This window comes from Myotis daubentonii, chromosome 15 (assembly GCF_963259705.1).
Source record: "Myotis daubentonii chromosome 15, mMyoDau2.1, whole genome shotgun sequence".
Lineage (NCBI taxonomy): Eukaryota > Metazoa > Chordata > Mammalia > Chiroptera > Vespertilionidae > Myotis > Myotis daubentonii.
Genome location: NC_081854.1, coordinates 5,995,912 through 6,014,280, shown reverse-complemented (window position 1 = coordinate 6,014,280; position 18,369 = coordinate 5,995,912). Strand labels below are relative to the sequence as shown.

Below are 18,369 nucleotides of genomic sequence, written 5' to 3'. Positions count from 1 at the left end.
CATCCTCCGGAAATTCTGATTCTTTGTTATGGGGTGGGGCCACAACATTAGTATCAAAGAAATAGAATATCCAGAGGATGAGGCCCAGTATTAGGGATTTTAAAACGATTCTCAGGCCATTCTAACGTGCAGCCAAGGTTGAGAACCACTGTCCTAGAGGAAGCTGTTTGTGCAAGAACAATGAGTAGAGGCATCCTCTCTTCTTTGCATGTACTCCTGTGCTTCTGTTTTTTCTTGATGAGATTTCCATCATCGACTAACTTTTGGGGCCACATTATTTACAACAGCAGTTTCCTCAGTGTCTAACTCACTCATCTTGAAAATCTTTCTATGGAATCATGCCTAGTCATGACAGATAAATAATCGTGGTGACGATATTTTGTTTTCATAAGATCAACATATACCTCACCAGCCTTTCCTTTTATGCAGGTTGCTGCTGTGGAGCAGAGAATGTGGAGGTACCGACGGAACAGAAGGTTTATGTGCGAATGTCACAAGCAAGGAATCCCAAGATAGCCTTGTCTTCCCAGAAGAGCCACCCCTGTGAGAGTTGTGGAATAGTCTTGGGAAATATTTTCCATGTGATAGAGTTGCAGGGAACACAACACGGACAGATACTGTTGAGGTGTGGGGCATGTGCAAGACGGTTTGACTTCAGTGTAAAATTTCACCAGCAGCATGTGAGAGAGAAGACTTTCATTAGAGGTGTGGACAGGATCTCACTTGCAAACAGCTGCAATTTCAATGTGTTCCAGCAACGTTTCACTTGCGGGGAGGTTGGGCAGGGTGTCCTTACCGAATCAGGACATCTCCACCTAAATGTTCCTCAGACCAGGGACAGTCCAAGGAGCACTGGTCTCCAATATCATCAGAGAGTTCACATAGGAGAAAAGCCTTATCAATGCAGTGAATGTAGGATATCTTTTGCCAGTAAAGGTCACCTTCGTATTCATCAGAGAGTTCACACAGGAGAAAAGCCTTTTGAATGCAGTGAATGTGGAAAGTCTTTTACCCGTAGCACTGGTCTCCAATATCATCAGAGAATTCACACAGGAGAAAAGCCTTTTGAATGCAGTGAATGTGGGAAATCTTTTTCCTGGAACAGTGATCTTCGTCGTCATCAGAGAGTTCACACAGGAGAAAAGCCTTATAAATGCAGTGAATGTGGAAAGTCTTTTACCCGTAGCCCTGCTCTCCAATATCATCAGAGAGTTCACAGAGGAGAAAAGCCTTATAAATGCCGTGAATGTGGAAAGTCCTTTACCGGTCGCGCTGGTCTCCAATATCATCAGAGAGTTCACACAGGAGAAAAGCCTTTTCAATGCAGTGAATGTGGGAAATCTTTTACAGGTAATACTCAGCTTCGTACTCATCAGAGAGTTCACACTGGAGAACAGCCTTATAAATGCAGTGAATGTGGGAAATCTTTTAAAAGTAGGAAAGGTCTTCAATATCACAGAGCTCACACTGGAGAAAGCCATTATGAGTGCAATTAATGTGAGATATCTCTCAGTCTAATTTGTAAATTAGCTTTACAGAAATGAATCTGGATATGATAAGGTTTTTAGATGTGTAGGAAATGTAGTTTGTTACTTAGGACTTAACAATTGTATAAGAAAATAAGTAAAGTCCTTTTAGTCTGAATTATATCTCATACATTTTAGCATCTACATTATGTAATGTCCCCACAACTGTTTCTGATGTTGTATTTCTTTTTATGTTGGAAGTATACGTATCTATGTTGCACTTTCTAACATACAGAGATATCCTGCCCGATCTATGTCACTGCATATTTCTGTTGCTGAAGCTATTTCCCCCTATATTATAGCGTCCGATAAGGTCCCGACAGATGGCATCAATCACCATCTTAATGAGCCCAGGGAAGCTAACTGTGTTGTCTAATTTGTTGAAGAAAATAGGAATACCTCATCCCTTAGTTCTCGTATTCCTGCCATGAGTCGCCACATAGGACTGATTACTGTTGACGCCAGTAAACATTATGTAGAAGATCTGCCATTTTGATGGACACACTTTCCTACATGCTAATGTTGAGTTTATTTATTGAGTGCCTAAGTCATCAAGGGGAGAAATGCCGGTCTCAGGTGTCTTTCTCTGTAAAATAATGAAGGCTTTTTACTAGGACTTCTTTAATGCTGGGTGTTCTATGTACTGTGTGGGTAGTTTATTAGAAGTTCTGGGCTCTCCAAGCATGATGAGGTGAAAGCTTTTATGGGGTTTCAAACATTTTTTCCCTTGGGGAAAGACTATGGTGCAGAAATTAGCTCAGCAGTTTTTGCCAAATTTACATTGCTGCCCATAATTTTGCAGGAAACAATGTAGACTCTCTAGTCTTCATTTTTCTTTTTTTTACCATCCCCGCTTTCCCTTATGAGATTCCACACTCCATTCCATGCTTCCATGTCTCTGAATTCACTACATTCATCAGGGTTTGTTTTTTTTGTATTAGATTCTATATATGAGTGAGATCAAGTGATACTGTCTTTCTCTGACTGACATATTTCACTTAGCATGGTGCTCTCCAGGTCCTTCCATACTGTGTGAAAGGATAAGAGATTCCTCCTTTTTACTGCTGCTTCGTATTCCATGGTATAAATGTACACAGCTTTGTATCCACTCATCTACTGATGGGTACTTGGTCTGTTTCAAAATCTTAACTATTGCAAAGTGTGCTGCTATGAATGGAGGGGTGCATATCTTCCATCAGATTGTTTCCGGTATCTTGGGATATAATCCTAGAAGTGGAACCACTGGATCCAATGGCAGTTCCATGTTAACTGTTTTGCAAAAACTCCATACTGATTTCTGTAATGGCAGCACCAGTTTTCATTCCTACAAGCTGTGTACTAGGGTTCCCTTTTTTCTATATCCTCGCCAGCACTTGCCACTTGTTGACTTGTTGATGGTCACCATTTTGAAAGTTGTGAGGTGATGCCTAATTGTTGTTTGAATTTGCATCTTTCTGATAGTCAGTCACTTAGAGCATTTTTTCACCTGTCTCTTGGCCATCTTATCCCCAGTGCAGCCCAGGCAGAGCTGCACTTTGGATGGCATCAGAAGCAGATGCCTTTAAAGTATGAGAGTCTGTTTTGTGACATTCACTTTGTACAGTGCATTCAATGGGGGCAGGTAACAGAGAGTTAGGGACTTGAGCAACCTCTGCAAATTACAGTGGTCCAGAAGGAGACACATGCCAAATGTCCTGAATGAAGAAACAATGCCTGCCATTCAGAATGAGCAGGTCCTGAAGAAGATAGGCAAAACCAGCCCCTAAAGGAAGCCAGTCATGTGCACCAGAAACAGACTTGCTCCGGAAATCACTTCCCCTGAAGGCGCTCGAGGATACTTAATATTATTGGTGTGTTCTTGGGCGTTTTGCCCCTAAATCTAGTCCTGGATGCAAGTGAAAAGATACGGGATCCGGGCATTTCAGCGGAGAAACTACATTACCCAGAAGTCCATGCAAGGAATGCCACCAGGCTGAGCCAATGAAGGCTCAGAAAAGCCATTTCCCTTTGGCCGCTTCTGTAGGGCGGGACTGGGAGTCCCTGTAGCGGGATTTTTTGTCTTCTCAGGTTTTTGTCTCAGGCGGTGAGGTTTTCCTGGTAAAAACTCCTGTGGGGAAGGCTGGAGCGTGATGCTCCCCGCCTCACAGCTCATGGTGGAGCCTCCAGTGGTGCTCACAGCTCCCATGTGGGATTGAAGCTCGGAGTCGCCACCTGGACCCACGCCAGGGCCGGGACCGCCGTTCCTGCAGCGGCTTCCACTCCCGCCGCTTGCGCCCCGCTCAGCCCACAGAGGGCAATGGCGGCGCCCCCGCTGAGGAGACGGGCTGAGGTGAGTCGAGTCCCCCAGGCCCTCACCGCCTCCTCACACAGACACCACAGCCTGGGGAGGGCGCCTGTCCCGTCCTGCAGCTCAGTCCCGCGTGGAGGACCGTGAGGAAGGCGGAGGGGAGAGAGGAGTGTTGTGGCTTCTGAGGACACAGCAAGTGCAGGGCAGAGAGGACGGGGGTGACTTGCATCTGAAGGTCCCTGAGGATGTGGCTGTGAGTATTGACGGAAAGAGCAGAGGCTGCAGGGAGGACGGCACAGCCTCATTCGGGGCTTTCCCGGCTGTGGGTCCATCAGGGGCCTGGGGTGGTCCTGGATCCGGCTGGACTACAAGCTCTCTATGCGCCATATGCCAAGTTCATGGGTGAGTCCAGCGAGATCTAATGGCATCACAGTGAGTAATGGGACTGTGATGAGAGAGCAGCCTGCACTGGCATTAGGGCCTGGTGTCCACAGTAACCAGGGAACCTGGAGAAAGTTGAGGGTGGGGAAGAAGTGTAAGGAGTGGAATTACTGGTTCTCAGAGAGACAGTTCTGGTTTCAATTGTCTCCATTCTGACAGGTTGGCGTGACCTTTGAGGACATTGCCCTGTACTTCTCCAGGGAGGAATGGAGCCTCCTTGATGAGAGTCAGAGACAGCTGTACCTGAATGTGATGCTGAAGAACTTTGAACTTCTATCCTCTCTGGGTAAGACCCTCACTCTCCTCTCTCCAGTAACCTGGGCTCGGCTTTGCCATTTCCCAGGCCCCATCCCCCAGGGTGTGCTCTGTCCTCCCATGTAGACTGTGGTACTGTTTGATTTTCCAGTTTCCTGGCTAGTTGCTGTCCTGGGGAGGGTTGGTCTTTTCTGCTGCTCCCTTCTGTTCCTGAATTTTCAATACTCCCTACTATACTAAATGCACAGGAAAGGATTTGAGGTTGGTAGTGTTGCAGGAAGCCTAAGGGATTCCACCTGGATAAGTGGGGAAAGCATTTTCTATATTCCTGTTGGTCATGTATATATATTTATTTAAGAATTGTCTGTACATTCTTATTCTATTTATTAACTATTTTTTGGTTAAAGATTCTTTTGATTACCTTGTATATTTTATATATTAACTGGAGGCCTGATGCACAGATTTGTGCACTGATGGTGTCCTTGGCCTGTCCTGCACCCTCTCGCAATCTGGGACCCATTGGGGGATGTTGGACTGTCGATTTTGGCCCAATTCCCACACGCCAGGCCCAGGGACCTTACCAGTGCACGAATTTGTGCACTTGGCTTCTACTATGCATATAAGGTGTTTTGTTAATCTCTTCCTGCTCTCCCCTCTCCCCACTTCCCTCCGACATTCCTCAGTCTGTTCCATGTTTCTATGCCTGTGCTTTGAGCATCTGCCCCCTGTTGGTCAGTTTGCGACAATCCTACCAGTCTAAGGGTTGGTTGGTCGTTTAGGCTTTTATATATATAGATTGTTTATTACATGCAGAACACATGTATTTGCATGTGCTTAATTGTGCTTATCAGATACTGCTCTCCCAGGCCCGCTTTTCTTCAAAGTCCATAATTTTGAAAACAGTGCATTCAGCAGTGTAGTGCAACCATTTTTCCAGCAAGCTCAGATGCTTGTTACTAGTGCTTAGTAACAAGTTTGCTTTTGAGACACAATCGTGGCATTATTAGCCTACAGTATAGATAGTGTTCACATACCTTTATTATTCCCTGGGAACTCCGCCTATTTGTGTGAATTTCTGTCTATATTTGCAATATACTCATTATTGTGCTGATCAGAACAAAATCCACAATCCCTCCAAGCGATTTCCTCATATGATTTGGAAGTATTTCCTTACATTCTCTCGATTTCCTTGCATTTCATTTTGTTTATTGCTGTTGTGCTGTGAAGAAGCTTTTTTTCTTCTTCTTAATATGGACTGTTTGTTTTTTCTATTTTGTCTGACAGTTGTTGTACATTCAGAAACTCCTGTCCAGAACAAATCTCCAAAACTTTTTGTCTAAGTTGTCCTGAGCACTTTTAAGTTTTATCGCTGATATTTAATTCTGTCATGCAGGGTGAGTTAAATTTTATCACTGGTGTCCATTATTGTTGTTTTACATGTGACTGTTGATTTTTAGCAGCATCATTCATTGAAGAAACTATCTTTCCCTTCCTCTGTGTCTTGCAGCTTTGACAAAGATTACTTGAAAGGATGTGGCTTGGTTTATTTCTGTGTTTTCTGTTCTGTTCTATTGATATATGTGTCTGTGTTTCTGCAGCAACACATTTTGCTTGCTTTCTCGTTGTAATAATTTCAAGTCAGAAAGTATGATACCACCAGCTTTGTTCTTGCTCAAGTTTGTTTTTGCAATTCAAGTTTTTAGTTCCATACATTTCAAGATTCTCTTTTCATTTTTCGTAAACACCACAATAATTATCCTCAGAATGCATTAATCTGTAGAATGCATTGTGTACTATGAATATCTTCACTATATTTCTTTTTAAAAATTCTTTAATGTTTAAAGTATTACATACAGTATTACATATGTGTCTTCTTTCCCCCATTGACTACAAATGAGTGAGATGATGTGATATTTATCTTTCTCCGACTGGCTTATTTTGCTTAGAATAATGCTCTCCAGGTGCATCCATGCTGTTTCAAATGATAAGAGTTCCTTCTTTTTACAGCAGCGTAGTATTTCATCCTGTTGATGTACCACAGTTTTTCAATCCACTCATCTACCGATGGGCACTTAGGCTATTTCCAAATCTTAGGTATGGTAAATTGTGCTGCTGTGAACATAGGGGTGCATATGTCCTTTACGATTTTTGTTTCTGATTTATTGGGATATGTTGCTAGAAGTGCTATTACTGGGTCAAATGGGAATTCCATTTATAATTTTTTGTGGAAACTGCACTATTTTGCAAAGTGTCAGCACCATTCTGCATTACCATCGATTGTGCACAAGGGTTCCTTATGTCCACTTCCTCACCAGGACTTGTCGTTTGTCCATTAGTTGATGATAGCCATCCTGACAGGTGTGAGATGATATCTCATTGTCGTTTTGATTTGCGTCTCTCAGATAATTTGTGACATTAGGCAAGTTTTCATCTGTCTCTCTGCCCTGCCCACTATATGTCCACATTCTTTTTTTTTTTTTTTTTAAATATATTTTATTGATTTTTTACAGAGAGGAAGGGAGAGAGATAGAGAGCTAGAAACATCGATGAAAGAGAATCATCGATCAGCTGCTTCCTGCACATCTCCTACTGGGGATATGCCCGCAACCCAGGTACATGCCCCTGACCGGAATCGAACCTGGGACCCCTCAGTCCGCAGGCCGACGCTCTATCCACTGAGCCAAACCGGTTTCGGCTATATGTCCACTTTCGAAAAGTGTCTATTTTAGTCAATTGCTTATTTTTTTTTTAAATATATTTTATTGATTTTTCACAGAGAGGAAGGGAGAGAGATAGAGAGTTAGAAACATCGATGAGAGAGAAACATCGATCAGCTGCCTCCTGCACATCTCCCACTGGGGATGTGCCTGCAACCCAGGTACATGCCCTTGACCGGAATCGAACCCGGGACCCCTCAGTCCGCAGGCCGACGCTCCATCCACTGAGCCAAACCGGTTTCGGCAATTGCTTATTTTTTTGATTGGATCGTTTATCTTCTTTTTGTGAAGATGTATGAGTTCCCTGTAAATTTTGGAGATTAAATCCTTACCAGAGATAACATTGGCAGATATGTGCTCCTGGGCTTTCTTGTTTTTGTTGATGGTTTCATTTGCTTTGCAGAAGCTTTTTATTTTGATGTAGTGCCATTTGTTTATTTTTCTTACTTTCCATTGCCCTCAGAGCTGTATTTGTGAAGATAATGCTGGGACATATGTGAGATATTTTGCTGCCTGTGGGTCCTTCTAAAATGTTTTTGTTTCCCCTCTTACGTTTAAGTCCTTTTCCCATTTTTAGTCTATTTTTGTGTATCGTATAAGTTGGTGGTCTAGTTCCTTTTTATGCATGTATCTGTCCAATTTTCCCAACACCATTTATTGAAGAGACTGTCTTAACTCCATGGTATTCTACTTCCCTCCTTTGTCAAATATTGAGCATAAGGGTTTGGGTTGATTTCTGTGTTCTCAGTTCTGTGGCATTCTTCTATGTGTCTGTTGTTGTGCCAGGACCAGGCATTTTTGTGCTATTGCTTGGTATCTGATCTTGTGATTCCTCCAACTTTGTTCTTTCTCAAGATTGCTGTGCCTATTCGGGGTTTTTTTGTTTAAATTACATATGAATTTTTGAAGAGTTTATTGTAGGTCTGTGAAATATGCCCTTGGCTTCTTAATGGGTATTGCGTTGAGTCTATAGATTTTTTTGGGTAATATGGACATTTTAATGATGTGGATTCTACCAGTCCGCGAGCACGGTATATTCTTTGATTTGTTTATATCTTCTCATATCTCTTTTTTTCAACTTCTTGTAGTTTTCTCAGTACAGGTCTTTGACTTCCTTACCTAAGTCTATTCCTAGTTATCCTAATAATTTTATTGCAGTGGTAGATAGGATTGTTTTTTTTTGTTTCTGTTTCTGTGAGTTGATTATTGGTGCATAAAAAAGCCATAGATTTGCCCTAACCGGTTTGACTCAGTGGATAGAGCGTCAGCCTGCGGACTCAAGGGTCCCAGGTTCGATTTCGGTCAAGGGCATGTACCTTGGTTGCAGGCACATCCCCAGTGGGGAGTGTGCAGGAGGCAGCTGATCAATGTTTCTCTCTCATCGATGTTTCTGACTCTCTCTCTATCCCTCTTCCTTCCTCTCTGTAAAAAATCAATAAAATACATTTTTTTAAAAAAGCCATAGATTTGCGGGTGTTAATTTTGTATCCTGCTACATTGCTGAATGCGTTTATTATATTTGGTAGTTTTTCATGGAGACTTTAGTGTTTTCCGTGTACAATATTATATCATCTGCTAATAATGACAGTTTTACTTCTTCTTGTCTGATCTCTATGGCTAGCACTTCCAGTCTTAGATCAAACAGGAGTGGTGCAAGTGGGCATCCTTCTCTTGTTCCTGTTCTTAGGGAAAGTGGTTTTAATTTTTGCCCATTGAGTGTGGTATTGGCTGTAGGTTTGTCACATAAGGCTTTTCTTATGTTGAGGTATGATCCCTGTACTCTCACTTTGCTGAGAGTTTTTCTCAAGAAAGGGTGTTGGTTTTTGTCAAATGCTTTTTCTGCATAAATTGATATGATTGTGATTTTTGTGTCTCATTTTGTTTATATATGTATCATATTTATTGGTTTGCAGATACAGTACCATCCTTTCATCCACAAATTAAATCCCACTTGCTCATGGTGTATGATCTTTCTAATGAAATGCTGGATCTGATTTGCCAGAATAATGTTGAGGATTTTAGCGTCAATAGGGCTCACTTCTACTACAGTGGGCCAGCTGTGGTGCAGAAGACACCCCTATGTTATGGGATTTGCTTCAGTTGGGCTTTGGTGCTCAGTGAATCTGCCCCTTGAGTGTGTGGCTTATGGATGTGAAGAGTTGTAAGCTGCTATGGTATGAGACTGACCACTGGGTACACTGGCTCTTGGGTCTCCAGGGAGGTGTAAAGTCAGCCAACGCTTGGGGACACCCATCTGGATATACAGAGAGATTTGTAGATTCTCCACTTTGTATCGGGTTTGGAAATGCCCTGACGAGGCCCAACCTTGAATAAAGGGAGGCTAGTGCTGCTGCCGTATCTTGGGCCTTTTATTGATACGTTTCAGGCTCCCAGACCTAACTGCAACTTTTTTGACAGGATTTAGTGTGGGAAGCCACCTGTTGTCTTCACTAGCAGAGTGGTGTGGACAAGGAACCAGGAAGGCTGGTGACCCTTGAAGCCCTGGCAAAGGTCAGGGCTGTACACCCACTGTTAGTCCAGACAATGGTAGCTGAAACAACTTCCCCATTTATTATTATGTAACTAGGGGCCCGGTGCACGAAATTCGTGCACTGGGTGTGTGTGTGTGGGGGGGGGGGAGTGTCCCTCAGCCCAGTCTATCCCCTCTCACATACTGGGAGCCCTCAGGCATTGACCCCCATCACCCTCCAATCGCAGGATCAGCCCCTTGCCCAGGCCTGACGCCTCAGACAGAGGCATCAGGCCTAGGCAGGGGACCCTCATTTCCCCCCATCACTGGTTCTGCCCCCAGCCCAGGCCTGATGCCTCTGGCTCAGGCGTCAGGCCTGGGCAGGGGACCCCCAGACCCCTCTGATTGCTGGCTCTGCCCCTTGCCTAGGCCTGATGCCTCGGCCAGAGGCGTAGACCCCCATCACCCTTCGATCGCCTGATCGGCCCCTTGCCCAGGCCTGACGCCTCCGCCAGAGGTGTCAGGCTTGGACAGGGGACCCCCATCTCCCTCTGATCACTTGCTCCACCCCCCACCCAAGCCTGATGCCTCTGACCCAGGCTTCAGGCCTGGGCAAGGGGACCATCATATCCCCCCAATCCCCGGCTCAGCCCCCCGCCCAGGCCTGATGCCTCGGCCAGAGGAGTTGACCCTCATCACCCTCCGATCAACAATCACCGGATCAGCCCCTTGACCAGGCCTGAGGCCTCCAGCAGAGGTGTCAGGCCTGGGCAGGGGACCCCCAGCTCCCCGCAGTTGCAGGCTCCGCCCCTGACCAGGCCTAACGCCTCTGGCCTAGGCGTCCAGCCCGGGCAGGGGGGACCCGCAGCTGCAGCGGCCCTGCGATCGTGGGCTTCGCTTTAGGCCCAGGCAAGGGACCCCTAGCTCCCGGGACTGCCAGCTTCGACCGTGTCCAGCTCCCATCGCTGGCTCCACCCCTACTTTCTGCTATCACTGGCCAGGGCAGAAAAGGCACCTGGGGCCGCCTTTGCCCTGCCCCCCAGCTCTTAGCTCCCCCCTGGGTTTCCGATCACTGTCAGTGGCAGGGGGATTCTTCCTGCTTTCCCTTTCGCCTCCCTGCATTGTGCCTACATATGCAAATTAGCCGCCATCTTGTTGGCAGTTAACTGCCAATCTTAGTTGGCAGTTAATTTGCATATAGCCCTGATTAGCCAATGAAAAGGGTATCGTCGTACGCCAATTACCATTTTTCTCTTTTATTATATAGGATTCCTTGCTGATGGGCTAGTCTGCCTGTTACTGGAAATTGCCTCCCTAAGGGCTATGGGTGTATCCCAAACCAATAAAAGGTTGGTGAGGCCTGAGCATCAGTGGAAGTCTTTCCCCTTGAGTTGAACTTGCCCACCTGGCCCCCCGATATTTCCAAATTATTACTTGTCTCATCTCTTCCATTTGTGTGCGGCCCTGTTCCAGATCCTGAACCATGCGGGACGACCGGAGGAGATAAACAAACAAACGTACAACCTTACACAATTTAGCCCCACAAGACAGGCCATTCATATAGAAAAGGTGCTGCACATAGCTTGGGTGGGGTTTTAAATGGGATAAAATGAGGTCTCAAGGAATCCCCAGGGTGAAGCAAACTGAAATGTTTGTCAATCAGACCTGCGATCTGGGATGTCCCAATGTAGGTATAATGACCTCTGCGAGCACTTCTGTCTGGGAGAAAGCCGCCCCTTAGTTCCTGCCTCGATGCCAGTCAGTCCAGTTTCTCCTCATATATGTCTTCATCCACCCCTCCACCCTAGGACCTTCTGGTTCAGGACGTCAGAGGAATCGGTTGCTTGTAAGTTCGGTATTCTCATTTCATAACATCAACCTCTCATGATGTTTTGGGGTTCATAGTTCGGGTATAACGTCTTATGTTTCATTTCTTTCTTCACTTCATTGAGGCTTGTTTTTGTTTTTTGCTTTAGTCCAGATCAAGGTTTACAAATTTTTGTATTTGAGAAAAGTATCTGTTAGGTATTTTGTTTATTTTGTCTTATCTCCCTTTAATTGATGCTTGTTCAAATATTTCTTGTGTCATTTCTTTGCAGTCTTTCAGTTTACTTTCTTGTTTTGTTTATAGATTCCTGAGATGGAAGGTTAGGTTTTTTGAGATCTTTTTCATAATGTAGGCATATTTGCCTACAAAATTTCCTCTTAGAATTGTATTTTGTTAATTTTATACATGATTTTGATAGGTTGTCTTTTTATTTACTTTGTCACTAGACTTTTTTGCATTCAGTTTTGGGTCCTACCTTGAAATTGTTATTTATATATTTATTATTGCTTTCAGATAGAGAGGAAGAGAGATGGAGAGAGAGAAACATCAGAATGAGGGAGAAACATCAATCGGCTACCTTCCCTACACAAGCTAACTGAAAATGGAATCCACATACTGATATGTGCCTTCACTGCCAATAGAATCTTCTACCCTTTGGTACTCAGGACGATGCTCCAACCAATTGAGCCATACTGGCCAAGGCATTCTGAGGTTTTTAAACACACAAATTTTCAGGTTTTGTTGCAGAACAGGCCACTAGGGTCAATGAGAGCAGAAGCACAGTGGCTGCTGTAGGGTCTTACCCTTGTTTTTGACTGTCGATTTCTTCAAATATATTTGTTCACCCAGTCTTTCCAGTCATTCTTTCTGTACAGTTCTCCTTTATTTGTGTTTGTAATACTTTAGTCTTCATAGTACTCTTATTCTTTTTTTTTTAATTAAATCTTTATTGTTCAGATTATTACATTTGTTCCTATTTTTTCCCTCATAACTCCCATCCTCCCAGTTTCCATCCCACCCTCTGCCCTCACTCCCCACCCACTGCCCTAAACCATAGGTGCACGATTTTCATCCAGTCTCTTCCCACATCCCCCAAACCCCTTTCTCCTCCAAGAATAGTCAGTCCATTCCCTTTCTATGTCCCTGATTCTATTATAATCACTAGTTCTTTCTGTTCATCAGATTATTTATTCACTTGATTTTTAGATCCACTTGTTGATAGATGTGTATTTGTTGTTCATAATTTGTGTCTTTACCTTTTTCTTCTTCATCCTCTTCTTAAAGGATACCTTTCAGCATTTCATATAATACTGGTTTGGTGGTGATGAACTCCTTTAGCTTTTCCTTATCTGTGAAGCTCTTTATCTGACCTTCAATTCTGAATGATAGCTTTGCTGGATAAAGTAATCTTGGTTGTAGGTTCTTGGTATTCATCACTTTGAATATTTCTTGCCACTCCCTTCTGGCCTGCAAAGTTTCTGTTGAGAAATCAGCTGAGCGTCGTATGGGTACTCCCTTGTAGGTAACCGACTTTCTCTTCCTGCTTTTAAGATTCTCTCTTTGTCTTTTGCTCTTGGAATTTTGATGATGATGTGTCTTGGTGTGGTCCTCTTTGGATTCCTTTTGTTTGGGGTTCTCTGGGCTTCCTGGACTTGTAAGTCTATTTCTTTCACCAGGTAGGGGAAGTTTTCTGTCATTATTGCTACAAATAGGTTTTTAATATCTTACTCTCTCTCTCTTCTTCTGGCACCCCTATAATTTGGATGTTGGTACGCTTGAAGCTGTCCCAGAGGCTCCTTACACTATCTTCGTATTTTTGGATTCTTTTTTCATTTTGCTTTTCTGGTTGGGTGTTTTTTGCTTCTTCGTATTTCAAATCTTTGACTTGATTCTTGCGATCCTCTGGTCTGCTGTTGGGAGTCTGCATAATATTCTTTATTTCAGTCAGTGTATGCTTAATTTCTAGTTGGTCCTTTATCACTACATTGAGGGTCTCACTAGATTTCTTGAGGATCTCACTACATTTATCGGTGGTTTCTAGAAAATTCTTGAAAAACCTTAAAAGTGTGGTTTTGAACTCTATATCCAGTAGTTTGCTTTCCTCCATTTCTGTCATTTGTGTTCTGTTTCTTTGTCTTGGCATTTTTAATGCTTCGCTGTGTCGATAGAGTGGCTTTCTGTGCTAAGTGTCCTAGAAGGCACAGTGGCTCAGCCTCCCCAATTACCTGAGGTGGACACTCTTGGTGCACCCCCTTGTGGGCTTTGTGCACAGTCTTGTTGTAGCTAAGCCTTGATTGTTGGAGGTAACACTGAGAGGATTTGACCTCCAGGCCAGTTGGCTGTGAGAATCAGCTGTGTCTACGGTGGGAGAACTTCTGTGCTGAAGACACCCTTCTGGGGCAAGACTTGCTTCAGTGGGGCTTTGGTGCTCACTGAGTCTGCCATCTGAGTGTTTCCCTTATGGATCTGTGGAGTTGTAATTGGATGGTCCCACTCTGACCACTGAGGACACTGGCTCTTGGATCTAAGGAGGTGCTAATCTAGCCTCTCCTTGAGGCTATCCAGCAGAAGCCAGCTGTAAAGCAATGCAAGTTTCCCTCGGGCCTTTGGGCAGCTGCAGTTTGTTAAGTAATTTTCAGATTACAAAGGGCCGGGCATTTCCTATGTAAACGCCTCAGTGCACCGCTTGGGCGGACCGAGTCCCAGCGGATCAACAGGGCGGGCGGAGGTGTGAGCAGTACCGCTGTTCTCAGTCCTGTCCTCAGAGGCCCCGGCAATCACTGTGTGTGCCTCTGAGAGAAAGCTGCCCTCGAGTTCGGACCGATGCCTGACTGTCCGGCTTCTCCCGTATGAGTCTGGGTCCCCAGAGACTCGCCTGGAACTGGAGCTCAGAGCCTGAGATTCCCTCCTGATTGAAAAATACAGTCGTGACCTCAGCCACCAGCCCTCTTCGCATGCACCTCCGCACCTTTGTATTTTACTTCCGCACCGCACCTCCTCTGAGTCTCGGTATGCTTTTCTCTTTCCTTCTAGTTGTAGAATTTCCACTCTGCCAGCCTTCCTGTGGTTCTGGATGACGTCCATTCTGTCTTTATTTGTATTTTTGAAGTGGTTGTGTGAGGCAACAATCTCCGGTGTTCACCTATGCCGCCATCTTGTTTTCTCCCATAGTACTCTTATTCCATTTTTTCTATGGTGATTTTGTTCATGGAAAGCTGTCTACTTACACTGGGGTGGGGGAAGAAGCTCATCTCTCTGATCCTGCCATCTCGCTGATGTCACTCACATAGGTCTTTTGACTGTGATGTCATTTATCCTGTTGTTCTACCACAGTGTTGACCCTCCATTTTCTTTGCATCATTTATTCCAAGCAATGCCTCAAATGGGATTGAAGGGGAAGAGTGATTTGTGCATCACAGAAGAAACACGACTTTATGAATGACACAGTGGACCCCAGGCGGTCTTTCTTTGGGGAAGTGTAACTGGTGAGGGATTCACGACAGGCCTTTGTTACATTCATAGGCAGAAAGCCAGTGTCTTGTTACACTTGTTCATTCCTCCACGAATTATGCTTGTTTGTGATGATTGTTGAGACTTTGCCCACAATTTAGTTCTAATTATGATCATTTCTACTTAGATTCCCAGCCCACGAATAACCTTAACCTCTTTGGAGTTTGCACCTCTGCCTCTTTCACAGGTCTCTCTTTACTGCAAGCCAACGTTGTTCCATGCCTGCAGCACCTTGGAGAGCACATGTGTTATTATATTGAAGTTGTATATCCTGTGATCTACTACAAATAATTTTTATTGCTTTGAGCAGCTTGAAATTATTCCACACAGACTCACGTGGTCAGATGTAAGGTCCTAAAGGAAGCCATTTGTGCAAGAACAATCAGTAGAGCCTTCCTTCCTCTCTTCTTTGTATCTGCTCCTATGCTTCTGTCCCTCTCTTGGTGAAGTTTCCATCATCGACTCACTTTTGGGGCCACGTTATTTATAACAGTAATTTCCTCACTGTCTATCTTACTCTTGAAAATCTTTCTATGCAATCATGCCTAGTCATGACAGTTAATCATTCATGGTAAAGATACTCTATTTTCATAAGTCAACATGTACCTCACCAGTATTTACTTTTATACAGGTTGCTGCTGTGGAGCAGAGAATGTGGAGGCACCGACGGAGCAGAACGTTTGTGGTAGAGTATCACAAGCAAGGAATCCCAAGGTAGCCTTGTCTTCCCAGAAGAGGCACCCCTGTGAGAGTTGTGGAATAGTCTTGGGAAACATTTTCCATGTGATGGAGCTTCAGGGAACACAATATCTACAGATACTGTTGAGGTGTGGGGCATGTGCAAAAAAGTTTTATTTCAGTGTAAAATTTCACCAGCAGCATGTGAGAGAGAAGACTTCCATTAGAGGTACAGACAGGATCTCACTTGCAAACAGCTGCAATTTCAAGGTGTCCCAGAATCGTTTCACCTGCAGGAAAGTTGGTCAGGTTGACTTTACCAAATCAGGACATCTCTACCTAAAGGCTACTCAGACCAGGGACAGTCCAAATGCTGTTTCAACCCGTGGGGTGACATTTCAAAGTAGGAAAAATGGTTACGCCAGAAAAGAATGTAAGAAAGACATTAGTTCTACCCACATGTTTATTCAGGAAAAGGGTGTCCATGTTGGAAGTGGAAGTTTTGTGTACTCTGAATGTGGAAAATCTTTAATAACTAAATCTCACCTTAATTATCATCAGAGAGTTCACACAGGAGTAAAGCCTTATCAATGTAGTGAATGTGGAAAAACTTTTGCAGATTCCAGTGGTTTCCAATATCATCAGAGAGTTCACACAGGAGAAAAACCTTATCAATGCAATGAATGTGGAAAAACTTTTACAGGTACCAGTGGTCTCCAATATCATCAGAGAGTTCACACAGGAGAAAAGCCTTATGAATGCAGTGAATGTGGGAAAACTTTTACCTGTAACACCAACCTTCGTACACATCAGAGAGTTCACACTGGCGAAAGGCCTTATCAATGCAGGGAGTCTGGAAAAACTTTTACAGGTTACTCTGGTCTCCAGTGTCATGAGAGAGTTCACACTGGAGATAAACCTTATAAATGCACTGAATGTGGAAAATCCTTTGCAGCTAACTCTGACCTTCATAGACATCAGAAAATTCACACAGGAGAAAAGCCTTATCAATGCAGGGAATGTGGAAAAACTTTTGCAAGTACCAAGGGTTGCCAATATCATCAGAGAGTTCACAGTGGAGAAAAACCGTTTAAATGCAGTGACTGTGGAAAATCTTTTACTTCTAGGGATACCCTACGATATCATCAGAGAATTCACACTGGAGAAAAGCCTTATAAATGCAGGGAATGTGCGAAATCTTTTACAAGTATCATCAGTCTCCAGTATCATCAGAACGTTCACACTGGAGAAAAGCTTTTTAAATGCAGTGAATGTGGGAAATCTTTTAATTCATGCAGTGATCTTTGTCGTCATCAGAGAGTTCACACTGGAGAAAGGCCTTATAAATGCCGTGAATGTGGAAAATCTTTTAAAGGTAGCAGTGGTCTCCAATATCATCAGAGAGTACACACTGGAGAAAGACCTTATAAATGCAATGAATGTGGAAAATCTTTTATAAGTAACTCAGTCTTTCATAATCATCAGAGAGTTCACACTGGAGAAAGGCCTTATAAATGCAGTGAATGTGGGAAATCTTTTATCACTAATTCCCACCTTCACAAGCATCAGAGAGTTCACACAAGAGAAAAGCCTTATAAATGCAGTGAATGTGGGAAATCTTTTCCAAGTAGCGATAGTCTTCAGCATCATCAGAGATTTCATACTGGAGAAAGCCATTATGAGTGCATTTAATTTGAGATATTGTGGGGAGCTAGCACAGCCATGGCATACTCAGTCCCAGGGCGCCTTATGTGCCATGCCATCTCAGCTTGGGTCAGTGACCCTGAGTGGAGGCGATGGAAGGATTAAGAAAAGACAGACAGTAGAATGAAAGCTGGGTCTCGGTGTGATGCTGTCCTCTGGAGTGGAGAGAGACAGTGCCAACGCCTACAAGCCATGTCTTTATTTTATAGCAGATGCCACGAGGCAAAGAAAGGGCATGATCAAGATGTTTACAACATTCTCGTGGGTTTCAATCCTACTCAACTACATGCACCTGAACTCTATCACTCAGGCACGTGAGGCCAAGTATTTGGACTATAGGTTCAAGTTTACAGCTATAGCTGTTGGCTATAATTGTGCTGGGAAGGCTCTGCCCTCCAAGTTGGGACTTGCACGTGGCAATGAGAGGACTGTGCCCTCTCATCAGTCCAAGGCTTGAACCTATCCAAAACACTGTAGCGCGCCCCTAATGATATCTCTCAGACAAATTTGTATATCCGCTCTGCACAAAAGAGTCCAAATGTGAAAATTTTTTTAGATGTGTGGGACATGTCGTTTCTCTGTTAGGATTTAACAGTTGTGTAAGAAAATATGTGAAATCTCAGTCTATATTGCACCATATGTGTCTATATTGCACTTTCCAACATAGGGAAAAGTGTTTCCATGTGTATGTCACTGCATATTTCTGTTGCTGAAGGTATTTCACCTGAATCACCTGTAAGCTCCCTACAGATAGCATCAGTCACCATCCTCATGTGCCCAGGAAAGCTAAGTCTGTTGTCTCATTTGTTGAAGAAAATGAGGAATACCTGAGCCCTTAGTTCTTCCTGTTTTCCCTGTCATGAGCTGCCACATAGGAATGATTACTGTTGGCACCAGTAAACACAACGTTGAGAAAAACTGCCATTGTCAGGGGCACCCTTTCCCATTCATCA

At 43.9% G+C, this 18,369-nt stretch overlaps 2 protein-coding genes across 2 annotated transcripts; both read left to right on the top strand.

Moving 5' to 3' along the window:
- Positions 1-434: 434 nt before the first annotated feature.
- Positions 435-2,142, top strand: LOC132216135 (zinc finger protein 239-like). The gene has a single exon (XM_059665250.1). It carries the CDS (start codon positions 489-491, stop codon positions 1,494-1,496), a length of 1,008 nt encoding a protein of 335 aa, XP_059521233.1. The 5' UTR covers positions 435-488; the 3' UTR covers positions 1,497-2,142.
- An 8,997-nt stretch (positions 2,143-11,139) lies between these two features.
- Positions 11,140-17,933, top strand: LOC132216104 (zinc finger protein 883-like). The gene is made up of 2 exons (XM_059665194.1): positions 11,140-11,542; positions 14,896-17,933. The coding sequence occupies exon 2, from the start codon at positions 15,635-15,637 to the stop codon at positions 17,402-17,404; it is 1,770 nt and encodes a 589-aa protein (XP_059521177.1). The 5' UTR covers positions 11,140-11,542; positions 14,896-15,634; the 3' UTR covers positions 17,405-17,933.
- Positions 17,934-18,369: the final 436 nt, after the last annotated feature.

Excerpts from the sequence above, each read along its gene's own strand:
- LOC132216135 (XM_059665250.1), top strand. The coding sequence starts at position 489 with ATGTCACAAGCAAGGAATCCCAAGATAGCCTTGTCTTCCCAGAAGAGC.
- LOC132216104 (XM_059665194.1), top strand. The coding sequence starts at position 15,635 with ATGTACCTCACCAGTATTTACTTTTATACAGGTTGCTGCTGTGGAGCA.